The following is a 14138-nucleotide window of genomic DNA, read 5'->3' as shown; positions in this document are numbered from 1 at the left end:
TGGAAAAATAATGGGTACTCTAAATTTATTTATTTTAAAAATGTCAGCAGCAGCATCCACGGGGGGGTGTGGGGGGTGGTGGAGGTGAGTGCTTCATTGAGATGGTGTGGGAAGACTGGGTTGCGTGGGGTAATGTCTATTTAATTGTTATTGTATATTTTCTTTTTGCACTATGTCTATGTTCACTCTAGTTTGTTTTGTTGTTATGGTTACTACTATTTTATTATGAAAAATTCTGCAAAACTTTAATAAAAATACTTTAAAAAAAAAATTTTGAAAAAGGAGGAGGAGGTATTGGGTCTTTTAAAATATATTAAGTAGATAAGTCTCCTGGGCCGGATGGAATTGATCCCTGAGGGAAGCAAGGGATGAAATTGCTGGGGCCTTGACTGACATCTTTGAATATTCATTGTCTACAGGTGAGATCCCAGAGGACTGGAGAATAGCTAATGTGGTACTGCTGTTTAAGAAAGGTAGAAGGGATAATCCTGGAAATTATAGTCCAGCGAGCCTCACGTCGGTAGTATGTAAATTATTGGAGAAAATTCTCAGGGACAGGATTTATACCCATTTGGAAACAAATGGACTCATAAGCGATAGACAGCATGGTTTTGTGAAGGAGAGGTCATGCCTCACTAGCTTGATCGAGATTTTTGAGGTTGTGACAAAGATGATTGATGAGGGGAGGGCAGTGGATGTTGTTTACATGGGCTCAGTAAAGCCTTTGACAAGGTGCCTCATGGCAGACTGGTACAAAAGATGAAGTCACACGGGATCAGAGATGTGGTGGTAAGATGGATACAATACTGGCTCAGTCACAGAAGGCAAAAGGTAGCAGTAGAAAGGTATTTTTCTGAATGGAAGGTTGTGACTAGTGGCGTTCCACAGTGATCTGTGCTAGGGCCTCTGTTGTTTGTAGTATACATAAACCATTTGGAGGAAAATGTAACTGGTCTGATTAGTAAGTTCGCAGATGACACCATGGTTGCTGGAGTGGCAGATAGTGTTGAGAATTGTCCGAGGATACAGCAGGACATAGATAGGCTGGAGACCTGGGCAGCGAAATGGCAAATGGAGTTTAATCCGTACAAATGTGAGGTAATGCATTTTGGTAGGTCAAACTGAGGGGAAATATACCGTAAATGACAAAACTCTTAGGAATATAGAAAGTCAGAGAGATCTGGGCGTGCAGGTCCACAGATATTTGAAGGTGGCAACACAAGTGGACAAGGTAGTCAAGGAAGCATATGGAATGCTTGCCTTCATTGGATGGGGCATCGAGTATAAAAATTGGTAAGTCATACTTCAGTTGGATAGAACCTTGGTAAGGCCGCATTTGGAATATTCCGCACAATTCTAACTGCCACACTACCAGAGGGATGTGGAGACTTTGGAGAGGGTGCAGAAGAGGTTTACCAGGATGTTGCCTGGTCTGGAGGGTGTTAGCCATGTGCGAGGCTGAATAGACTCGCACTGTTTTCGGGAGAAAGGTAGAAGTTGAGGGGTGACCTGATAAATGTCTACAAGATTATGAGGGGCATGGTCAGAGTGGATGGGCAGGCACTCCTTCCCAGAGCGAAGGGGTCAGTCATTAGGGGGCATAGGTTTAGGTCCGTGGGGCAAAGTTTAGAGGAGATGTGCGAGGCAGGTTTTTTACGCAGAGGGTGGTGAATGCCTGGAACGCGTTGCCAGGGGATGTTGTGGAAGCAGATACATTAATGGCGTTCAAAAGGTATCTTGACAAACACATGGATAGGATGGGTATAGAGGGATACAGCTCAAAGAAGTGCTGAGTGTTTGGCAAAGGTTGGTATCATGACTGGTACAGGCTTGAAGGGCCAAAGGGCCTGTTCCTGGGCTGTATTGTTCTTCATTAGGTGAATTGGCCATGCTAAAATTATCCCTTAGTGTCCAGGTTAGGTGAGGTTGCAGGGATAAAGTGGGGGAGTGGGTCTCGGTACGGTCCGCTTTCAGAAGTTTAGTTCAGTCACGATGGGCTGGATGGCTTCCTTCTGCACTGTAAGGCTTCTTCTAAATATTCTACTTCCTGTTCCAAGATAAGAATTGGATAGGAACATAAGTTAAAAAATAATTTAAATTACTACAGTATGAAGCCTTGAAGTCAGGTTCGAAAATTATAAATGCAAACTCCTGCTTTTGTTAGGAATTGTCTTCATACAGAAAAACACTTGTTATTTGATCCATTTTACAAAAGCTTTGGGATAATAATTACCAGCAGGATTAACTTGATTGGTTTCCACTCTTTTGTCCTTTTGATCTTTTGTCAGAATCGCGATATGATCTATTAGGATACTAATTGTAAAATGATGTTAATGCACCAACAGGTATCCCAGTCCCATGTTAAGCCCTGGTGGAAAGTTAAGATTTTTGTCTGGGAACCAGTGCTATTTGGAACATGGGATGGAGTATTCACAACGTGTATGATCAACATCTTTGGAGTGGTTCTCTTTCTGCGGACTGGGTGGCTTGTGGTAAGTTAATGTTCATTTTCTATAATTTTTACAGCTGTGTTGGCTTCACGAAGTTGAATGTTGAATTGAGGGGTTTCAATGTTCTCTCATAGTGGACCACATAGTCTGTTTGGGTAAAATTGCCATGTGTGCTAACTTTGCATTTCTTAATCTATTAAAAATAAATGGAGTTGCAACAGCATTTAAAAAGGAATTTTACAGATACCTTAACCAAAGTGAGAGCAGAAGAAATAAACCCCAAAAAGCCACTGACAGAAACTTGTTACAGATAGGAAATTTTTAATAAATTCAGTTGACTAGCTTGTTCAAATTTTGATAACTTTATGGAGACCGACTCCTAATCCTACGCTATCACATGTTTAGTCTATTTTACCTCCAGTTTAGTTTGTTTGACATTTTTCACCTGTGTGCGGTTGCAAGGTAAACTGGCATCCACAAACACCATTATATTTATATATTCAGTTTTGTCTTTTGCTTTGTTTTCATATTAGATGTAGAATATTTTCTTTTTGGGAAAAAATATTTTAAGCAAATGGTTAATAATAGGAATTTTGCTCTACAATTAGAATCATTAAAAGTGAAACAGACTTTGTAAACCAAGGAACTAAAGATTACAGCAAAACTTCCCTCTTGTACAGTTTTGTGGTACTCTGAAGATTGATTTCATTATTTCAGTAATCGGAGCAATTAAGATAGTAATGGTTTCTAATTAATGTATTTGCTCTTAAATGATGGGCAGTTTGATTGGTCATTATAAGACATTTCAACTGATGCCTGCCATCTACAAATAGATGTATAAAAGAACTAGACAAAATCCAACAAAGATATTGCATTTAAATAACATTAATGTTGAAAGCATCCTAAGGAGTTTGACAGAAACATAATCAGACAAAAATTCACATGAAGGAAAAAAGCTATTAGGAAGGGTAGCTGAAGGAAGTAACGACTGGTTGGATTTATTTTTTTGTTTTTTAAAAAAAATCTTGAGTACCCAATTCATTTTTTTTGATTAGGCAACAATTTAGCGTGGCCAATCCACCTTACCCTGTACATCTTTGGGTTGTGGGGGTGAAACCCACGCAAACACGGGGAGAATGTGCGAACTCCACACGGACAGTGACCCAGGGCCGGCATCGAACCTGGGACCTCAGCGCCGTGAGGCAGCAGTGCTAACTACGACTGGATAGATTAGAGTGGAACAAGGCAGTCTCACTTGCTGAGAGAAGATTGCAACGGGTGAGGAGAGATAGGGTATTGGGAGATGGGAGGAATATGGCAGAGCAGCTAAACAGATGGTTACAATTTAAGTGATCAAGAAGTCCATGGGTTCCGCTCACTTGTTTGAGTAACATTTGAATCTTCAACACCGCTTTTTGGTATCTTTTGCCAAGTGTGATGAGGGTAGTACAGTAGTCCCCCGTTATACCGCGCTCCGCAATACCGCGGTTCGCGATATACGGCGGGGGGGGCTTATGGACCTCAACTGTCAGCTTCCCTCTCCGGATCAAAGTGAGCCGGCCGCTGAAATTGACACTGCCGGCTGCTCTCTCCCTCCAATCAGCCGGCAGTGTCAATTTCAGCGGCCGGCTCACTTTGATCCGGAGAGGGAAGCTGCTCTCTCACTGAAACAATCAGCCGGCCGCTGAAATTGACACTGCCGGCTGCTCTCTCCCTCCAATCCAACTTTTAAGTTGTTAAAAATGCAGCAGTGCTTGTTTTAATTAGATCCACGATGGGGGTTTTAAATTTATTTAAAAATCTATGCATGCGCTTCCCATTGTGAGTCTACGGGGGTCTGACCTCTCCCCCCCCGCCCCCCGTAGACTCACAATGGGAAGCGCATGCATAGATTTTTAAATAAATTTAAAACCCCCATCGTGGATATCCGCGGCTCGGATGCAACGCGGGTGGCTGTCTTGGACCCCAACACCCGCGTTATAAAGGGGGACTACTGTAGTAATAATCTGCAATATATTAATGTGGTACCTCCCTCGTTAATATAATGATGGGGTTGAATGGTACACTTTATTTCTCCAGTAGTCAATTAGTTTTCCTTGTAATTTTTAATGAAAGGGCAAAATACCTGAATAGTTTCCTCTTATCCTCTTTACTTTCTGTTGTATGAAGAATGAAAGCCAATGGCTTTATTAATCTTGGGATCAAACATTTTGCTTTGCTTTTCTACTTTTGATGAATCGTGCATAATTCAGAGATCATGAATTTAATATAATGTGACGTCCTCTATGTTGCTTTGCTGAACTTTAGCGTGTAAATGCAATAAATATGAAATATAGTGGTTTTAAATCTACTTCTTATTACCAAAGTTTCTGATAGGAAATATGAGCCCAAATTTCTTTAAACTATGCTAAAGATTAAGTCATGAATTGTTACATGCTTATTATTATAACTTTACTACACATCTGACAGGCAGAATGATTGACCGGCTGGGGCTCTTTCCTCTAGAAAATATAAAGGCAACCTGATATAAATCTTTAAGATTCTGAAATGATTTGATAGGGTAGATGTACAGAATATGTTTCCTCTTGTGGACAAGCGCAGAACCAGAGGTCACCAATGTAAGATAGACACCAGTAAATCTAATCAGAATTTCAGGAGAAATTTCCTTAATAATAATGATAGTAATAACAATAATAAAATAATCTTTATTGTCACAAGTAGGCTTACATTAACACTGCAATGAAGTTACTGTGAAAACCCCCTAGTTGCCACATTCCGGCGACTGTTCGGGAACACAGAGGGAGAATTCAGAATGTCCAAAAAGAGTGCTTAGAAAATGAAGCTCACCACCTTGAGAAGCAGTTAAGGAAAATAGCATAGATGCATTTCAGGGAAGGTTATACAAACACATGAGGGAGAAGGGTATAGGTGGATCGTTGATGGGATTAGATAAAGTAGGGTGGAGCGGAAACATTGCCACGTACCTATTGGACCAAATGATTTGTTTCTGTGCTGTAAACCATATGTAATACCAGTACATTCACAATTTCTTTTTTTTGTTAAATAATTTTTATTAAGATTTTCAAAAACATATCAAAAACATAAAATAACAGCAAGAAAACCGTATTAACAACAACATGAACCCCGCCATATCATTGATCCAGGCATCCACGCTTGGGGGCCTCGCATCCTTCCATTGAAGCAAAATCCTCCGCTGGGCTACTAGGGACGCAAAGGCCAGGACACCGACCTCTTTCGCCTCCTGCATTCCCGGCTCCACTGCAACCCCAAAAATTGTGAGTCCCCAGCCTGGCTTGACCCTGGATCCCACCACCCTCGACACCTTCCTTGCTACACCCTTCCAAAACTCCCCCAGCGCTGGGCATGTCCAAAACATATGGGCATGGTTCGCTGGGCTCCCCGAGCACCTAGCACACCTGTCTTCGCCCCCGAAAAACCTACTCATCCTCGTCCCAGTCATGTGGGCCCTGTGCAGCACCTTGAACTGTATGAGGCTAAGCCTCGCACAGGAACAGGGGGAATTCACCCTTTCCAGGGCATCCGCCCACGTCCCCATCTCAATCTCCTCACCCAGCTCCTCTTCCCATTTACCCTTCAGCTCCCCCACCAAAGCCTCATCCACCTCCTGCATGACGTGGTACACATCCAAAATCCTCCCCCCTCCAACCCACACTCCCAAGAGCACCCTGTCCCGTAACCCACGTGGGGTCAGCAGAGGGAACCCCTCCACCTGCCGCCTGGCAAACGCCCTAACCTGCATGTACCTAAACATGTTCCCCGGGGGGAGCCCAAACTTCCCCTCTAACTCACCCAGGCTCGCAAACCTCCCATCCGCAAACAGGTCCCTCAGCCTCCTAATACCTACCCTATGCCAGCCAAGAAACCCACCATCGATGCTCCCTGGAACAAACTGGTGGTTCCCCCGTATCGGGGACTCCATTGAGCCCCCCACTCCCCCCTATGCCATCTCCATTGCCCCCAAATTTTGAGGGTAGCCGCCACCACCGGGCTCGTGGTATACCTCATTGGAGGGAGCGGCAACGGCGCCGTTACCAGCGCCTCCAGGCTCGTGTCCACGCAGGACGCCACCTCCATCCTCTTCCATGCTGCCCCTGCCCCGTCCATTACCCACTTACGCACCATCACTGCGTTGGCAGCACAATAGTACCCACAGAGGTTGGGCAACGCCAGCCCCCCCATCCCTGCCCCGCTCCAAAAACACCCTTCTCACCCTCGGAGTCCCATGCGCCCATACAAATCCCATAATACTCCTATTGACCCTCCTAAAAAAGGCCTTCGGGATAAGGATGGGGAGGCACTGGAACAGGAACAAAAACCTCGGGAGCACCGTCATCTTAACGGACTGCACCCTCCCCGCCAGTGACAGCGGTAACATATCCCATTTCTTAAACTCCTCCTCCATCTGCTCCACCAACCTTGTGAGGTTGAGCTTGTGCAGGGCACCCCAACTCCCAGCCACCTGGACTCCCAGGTACCGGAAGCTCCTCCCTGCCTGCTTCAGTGGGAGCCTACCAATCCCCTCCTCTTGATCCCCCGGGTGCACCACAAACAACTCACTCTTGCCCAGTTTCAACTTATACCCAGAGAAACCCCAGAATTTACTAAGAATCCTCATCACCTCCGGCATCCCCCCCACCGGGTCCGTCACATACAGCAACAGGTCGTCCGCATAAAGCGACACTCGATGCTCCTCCCCACCCCGCACCAGGCCCCTCCAGTTCCCTGACTCCCTCAACGCCATGGCCAGGGGCTCAATCGCCAACGCGAAGAGCAAGGGGGACAGGGGGCACCCCTGTCTCGTCCCCAGTACAGCCGAAAGTACTCCGACCTCCTCCTATTTGTGGCTACACTCGCCATTGGGGCCTTGTAGAGCAGCCTCACCCACCGGATAAACCCCTCTCCAAACCCAAACCTCTCCAACACCTCCCACAAGTACTCCCACTCAACCCTATCAAAGGCCTTCTCCGCATCCAATGCCACCACTATCTCCGCCTCCCCTTCCACGGCCGGCATCATAATGACATTGAGGAGCCTTCGCGCGTTCTTATTCAACTGCCTTCCCTTCACAAACCCCGTCTGGTCCTCATGAATGACCCCGGGCACGCAATCCTCTATTCTAGTGGCTAGGATCTTTGCCAGCAGTTTAGCGTCGGCGTTTAGCAGCAAAATCGGCATATATGACCCGCACTGCAGAGGGTCCTTGTCCCGCTTCAGGATCAAGGAAATCAGTGCCCGTGGCAAAGCCCCCCCCTCCCTTGCGTCGTTAAAGGTCCGGACCAACAGGGGGCCCAACAGGTCCACATACCTTTTATAAAATTCCGCTGGAAACCCATCCGGCCCTGGCGCCTTCCCCGACTGTATGCTCCCTATCCCTTTGACCACCTCCTCCAGCTCGATCGGCGCCCCTAGTCCCTCCACCTGCTCCTCTTCCACCCTCGGGAATCGCAACTTGTCCAAGAAGCGCCCCATTCCACCCCCCTCCACCGGGGGTTCAGACCGGTACAGTTCCCCATAGAAGTCCCTGAAGACCCCATTAACATCTACCCCCCTCCGCACCACCTTCCCAGCTCTATCCGTCACTCCCCCAATCTCCCTGGCCGCGTCCCGCTTTCGGAGCTGGTGTGCCAGCATCCTGCTTGCATTCTCCCCATACTCATACCCCCTGTGCTTTCCTCCACTGAGCTTCCGCCTTTCTGGTAGTCAATAGGTCGAATCTGGCCTGAAGGCAACGTCTCTCCCCCAGCAATCCCTCCTCTGGAGCCTCCGCATATCTCCTATCCACCCTCACCATCTCCCTATCAGTCTCTCCCTCTCCCTCTGCTCCCCCCTCTCCCTACGGGTTTGGATGGAGATCAATTCCCCTCTAGTCACCGCCTTCAATGCCTCCCAGACCGTCCCCACTCAGACCTCCCCATTGTCATTGGTCTCAAGGTACCTCTCGATACACCCCCGAACCCTCTCGGCCACCTCCTCGTCTGCCAGCAGCCCCACCTCCAAGTGCCAGAGCGGACGTTGGTCCCTCCCTTCCCCCAGCCCGAGGTCCACCCAGTGCGGGGCATGATCTGAAATGGCAATGGCGGAGTATTCCACATCCTCCGCCCTCGAAACCAACCCCCTGCTCAGGACAAAGAAATCAATCCTCGAGTAGGCCTTATGTACGTGGGAGAAAAACGAGTACTCCCTGGCCCTTGGCCTCGCAAACCTCCAGGGATCCACCCCCCCCATCTGGTCCATAAATCCCCTCAACACCTTAGCCGCCGCCGGCCTCCTACCCGTCCGGGACTTGGATCGATCCAATGGGGGATCCAGTACCGTGTTGAAGTCGCCCCCCATGATCAGACCCCCCACCATGTCCGGAATGCGGCCCAACATACGCCGCATAAACCCCGCATCGTCCCAATTTAGGGCGTAAACATTCACCAACACTACCCGCTCCCCCTGCAGCTTACTACTCACCATCACATATCTCCCGCCACTGTCAGCCACCAAATTTAACGCCTCAAATGACACCTTCTTCCCCACCAGGATCGCCACCCCCCTACTCTTCTCATCCAGCCCTGAGTGAAATACTTGGCCCACCCATCCCTTCCTCAGCCGAACCTGGTCCACCACTCTCAGGTGTGTCTTCTGGAGCATGGCCACATCCGCCTTCAGCCCCTTCAGGTGCGCAAACACCCGGGCCCGTTTGACCGGCCCATTTAGCCCCCTCATATTCCAGGTTATCAGCCGGATCAGAGGGCTCCCTGCCCCCCCCCCTCCCTGCCGATTAGCCATACCCCATCCCTTGCCCACCACCAGCCAGCGTCCCCCGATCTGCCAGTTCCCCACGGCGGCAACTCCCCCCCTCCAGCACCCCCTGCGTCCTACAGCTCCTTCCTGACCATTTCAGCAGCAACCCGGTACCCCCCCCCCCCCCCCCCCCCCCCCCCCCCCCCCCCCCAAGGCTAGGACCCCTCCTAGCCGCGCCCCTCCCTCCATAGCACTCCCGTGAGCCAGCTAACTTCTGCTGACCCCAGCGACTCCCGCACTACCTCCGACTCCTCCCCACGTGGGACTACCCCACCTCCAACGTGCCTGTCATCGGGTCCTCCTCCCCCCTCCCCACTCTTGCGCGGGAAAAGAAAACAGCCAGCAACGACCCGCGCTTCTCAGCCCCGACTCCGCCCCACCATCTCCCAGCGCGGGAAACCCGCAGAAAGCCCGCGCTTTCGCCTGCCCGGCCCCGCCTCCTCTAGGGCAACTCCCATTATCAGTCCCCCCCCACCAGCTCCCCGAACTCCCCGTTTACCCCCCTGCCTGAACCCGTCCACCAGACCCCTACAGAAAAACCCATACAGAAAAGACAAATCGACATCACCCCACCCACCCTAAGGCCAACCCACATCATACATTAAACCGAGCAAATACAAGTACAGTATTATACAGCATCCCCCATCTTCGACCCTCAGTTTGAGTCCAATTTCTCGGCCTGCACAAATGCCCACGCCTCCTCCGGGGACTCAAAATAATGGTGCCGATCCTTATAGGTGACTCACAGACGCGCCGGCTGCAACATGCCAAACTTCACACTCCGTCTGTGGAGCACCGCCTTCGTCCGGTTAAATCCGGACCTCCGCCTCGCCATCTCCGCACTCCAGTCCTGGAAAATCTGCACCTCCGTGTTCTCCCACTTGCTGCTCCACTCCTTCTTGGCCCACCGGAGCACACACTCACGATCCACAAACCGATGAAACCGCACCAACACCGCCCGTGGCGGCTCGCTCGGCTTGGGCCTCCTAGCCAGAATTCTGTGGGCCCCCTCTAACTCCAGGGGCCCCTGGAAGGACCCAGCCCCCATCAGCGAGTTTAACATGACAACCACATAGGCCGCCAGGACCGACCCCTCGAGCCCCTCCGTGAGGCCCAGGATCCGCAAATTCTTCCGCCTCGACCGGTTGTCCAGCTCCTCGAACCGCTCCTGCCATCTTTTATGGAGCGCCTCATGCATCTCCACCTTCCCCGCGACGGCCACGGCCTCATCCTCCCTTTCGGAGGCCTGCTTCTGCAGCTCCCGGATCGCAGCCCCCTGGGCTGTCTGGGTCTCCATCAGCTCTCTGGTGGTTACCTTCAACGACTCCAGCAGCTCCACCTTAAGCTCCTGGAAGCAGCGCAGCAGAGTCGCCTGCTACTCCTGCGCCCACTGCCTCCAGTCCTCCGGGCCTCCGCCGGCCGCCATTTTGTCTTCCTTCCCCCGCTTTTTCAGGGGTGCTTTCTCCGTTTTTCTCCTTACCCCACTCCTGGTCCGGACCATAGGACCGTAGGGGCCGACTCCTGTCCTCTTCCCACGTCGGGATTTGCCGATACAGCTCCGTTGGGGGACCTGAAAAGAGCCCCAAAGTCCGTTTTCAGCAGGAGCTGCCGAATGTGCGGCTTAGCTCCGCAGTGCCGCCACCGGAAGTCTGCAGGAAGATGTTATAATATAATTAAATAAAATAGAGCTGCGGTTTGATGAAATGTCTTCAAGGATTTTCTTTATTCGCTCATGGGATGGGGGTTTTGCTGGCTTGGTCAGTATTTGTTACCCAAACTTAACTGCCCTTGAGAAGGTGGTGGTGAGTGCCTTCTTGAATCACTGCAGTCCCAAGTGATGTAGGCTTTCCTACAGTGCCAATTGAAAGGGAGTTCCACAAATTTGAACCAGCGACAATGAAGGAAGTTAAGATTTATCATCACTTGATCTGTTGTCAAAAAAAATGCAAGAAATCAAATTACAACGTGTGGTGATATGCATCACTGTAAATACACAAGGGGTTAATGTACATACACTACACCTAGCTAGACACTAGAGGGAGCACCAGAGACATCATGACACACAGACATTCAACCAATAGGTCAGTAAGATAGGACACAACCAATGGGCAGTCAAGACACACACAGAGGTGACACTACCACAAGGGGGCTACCCACATATAAGGAAACAGCACACATGATCTTCCTCTTTCCAGTGGAGACACTTAGTGAGTACAGACAGGGTTGATTGAAACACATCACACCCACCACATGGATTGTAGCAGACTGGTTAGATAGTCTGAGTAGCTATAGCAGGATTAACAGGAGAGTCGAATCCAAGTAGGAGAATTGTTAACAGTTTAGTAAATGTGTTAAAGCTATCTCCAAGTCTGAACCTTCCTTTGTCAGAGTGTACATCAAGGAAGCAGCTTATGCTACGTCAAGAGCATAACAAAACACAAAGGAGGACAAGTATTATTCTCCCTATAATTATTGTACTGCCTCTTTGCTGCATTTTTAGAAACAGGAATAAATACCTTTTCGTACCTATGACTTACTAGGGGACACAGTGCTCATGAGTTTTATTAAAGGTATCACTGTCTGCTGTACATACACTCTTCCAGCCTGTTCCATCATTCAATGGATTGTTGCTGATCTTTAGAAATTCACATCCCTACTAACTACCTTTCAGCACAGATACATGACTAACTAATGGATTCGATTTTCGATATTGTCTTTGAGGAGAATTATTTGTTTGCAAATCAATGATTTCCCACCTAAAGCAAGCAGCTACCAATAGTTTGAGGGATGTTCATGTGATGTTAACAAAGTTAATATGTATCTGTTGCTAAGGTATGGATCAATTTATCATGAGATCGCTGATTGATAACAAATTGCTGACTATTATAGTTTTTCAATCTCAGGGAAATACCGGTGTCCTGCTGGGAATACTTATGGTGACCCTGGTTGTCTTGGTTGCTGTGGTGACGGTTCTATCTGGAATTGGCGTGTTGGAGAGGTGCAGTCTTGGGAATGGTGGCGTATATTCTATGCTTTCTACAGTTCTGGGAGGTCGAGTAGGAGGAACATTTGGATTTCTCTACGTATTTGGACAGGTAATGAAGACTTCCAGATTGCGGTTTTATGAACCATTTCAGAATTTTGTTTGCATCTGTTCCGAGATTTTAATGAAAATAAAAAATGAAATGAAAATCGTTTATTGTCACAAGGAGGTTTCAATGAAGTTACTGTGAAAAGCTCCTAGTCGCCACATCCGGCGCCTGTTTGGGGAGGCTGGTACGGGAATTGAACCGTGCTGCTGGCCTGCCTTGTTCTGCTTTAAAAGCCAGCTATTTAGCCCAGTGTGCTAAAGCAGCCCCTTTAAGGCAATTATATGCAAAATGTGGACATTGAATTTGACCATCAAATCACTGAATTCTATGGGAAAGGTGTCTCACTCTTTCACTTCTTTGTCACATTCACAGTAGATCCCAAACGTTTAGCGATCAATCCGAGACTTTGGGATGAAGTCTGCAGCATTTCTGAAACAGTTGAGGATTTGGATTCAGCTGCTGCTGATGTCACAAATTGTTGAGGAAAGGAGGAATTGGAATGAGATGCAAGTTTTTTTAAAAAATGACATAAAAATGTGCAGAAAACGTAGTGAAAATGTATAATATATCAAAACACAAAGGTTGCATATCTGGGTCAAACCGGAGGCAGCCTTCAATTAAACTGCTTCTCTCTGTGAAGTCCCAGACTCATTAGTGTGCAAATCCTGTAGATGTATTCAGTGATCTACACAGGTTTGCTGTTGAATTCCTAACAATGCTGGTAACCACTTAACGGCTGGGTAAATTAAAGTCTACTTATGGCAAGTCCATTGTGCAAGATAATTAGTCACACAGGAATTTTCTGCCAATATGGTGATTCAAAACATTGTTGGAAAAACCAACAGCAACTGCTGGACCACCTGCAAGTGTATTTACAGAGAAACTACTTTAGTAGATCCTTGCAACGCTACCTTCCAACAAAGGCCTGAATTTTTGCTCTCCATCTGTTCGAGAATGGCAGCAGGGGCCGGAATACGAAGTCCCGCCCTGAACCTGACCTCTGCTGTTTTCATAGGTGTGGAGATGCCGGTGTGAGGACTGAGGTGGGCACAGTAAGAAGTCTTACAACACTCGGTGGCATGTGGCACAGTAGTTAGCACTGCTGCCTACGGCACTGAGAACCCGGTTTCGAATCCCGTCCCTGGGTCACTGTCCGTGTGGAGTTTGCACATTCTCCCCATGTCTGCGTGGATTTCATCCCCCCAACCCAGACATGCAGGTTAGGTGGATTAGCTACGCTAAATTGCCCCTTAATTGGAAAGAAAGAATTGGGTACTCTAAAAACTCAAAAAACAGAAGTCTTACAACACCAGGTTAAAGTCCAACAGCTTTATTTGGAATTATTTGGGGGGGGGGGGGGGGTTAATGGGGAAGGTGATGGGAAAGGGCTATAAATCACACAGCCGTGATTCCTGGAAGCAGCTGCAACTCAAATGTGATTTTGGTGAGGTAGATGTCTGAAACCCAAAGTATGCAGATTAGAATTTGTAGGAGTAAGGAGAACTTTGTGCAGTTGTTTGCATAGCTAGGGTACCCTTTTAGAGAGCTGATGCACCCCTTTGGATATTTTTAAAAATTCATTTACGGGATGTGGTCATCGCTGGTGAGGCCAGCATTTATTGCCGATCCCTAGCTGCCCTTCAGAAGGTGGTGGTGAGCTGCCTCCTTGAACCGCTGCAGTCTCTTGCGGTGTAGGTACTCCTACTGTGCTGTTAGGGAGAGAGTTTCAGGATGTTGCCCCAGCGACAGCGAAGGAACTTCGACA

The 14138-nt window shown here is 48.3% G+C and overlaps 1 protein-coding gene across 2 annotated transcripts in view; it reads left to right on the top strand.

Moving 5' to 3' along the window:
* Positions 1–14138, top strand: part of slc12a8 (solute carrier family 12 member 8) — a 247400-nt gene that overhangs the window by 79054 nt on the left and 154208 nt on the right. For both annotated transcript variants that reach the window (XM_038789779.1, XM_038789780.1), the window contains exons 3-4: positions 2346–2492; positions 12185–12376. In XM_038789779.1, coding sequence (XP_038645707.1) covers positions 2346–2492; positions 12185–12376 — 339 coding nt within the window. The remainder of the gene's footprint in view (positions 1–2345; positions 2493–12184; positions 12377–14138) is intronic.

Source organism: Scyliorhinus canicula, chromosome 2 (assembly GCF_902713615.1).
Source record: "Scyliorhinus canicula chromosome 2, sScyCan1.1, whole genome shotgun sequence".
NCBI classification, from domain to species: Eukaryota; Metazoa; Chordata; class Chondrichthyes; order Carcharhiniformes; family Scyliorhinidae; genus Scyliorhinus; species Scyliorhinus canicula.
Note: the sequence above shows the minus strand (reverse complement) of the source record. Positions and strands in the feature narration are given on the sequence as shown.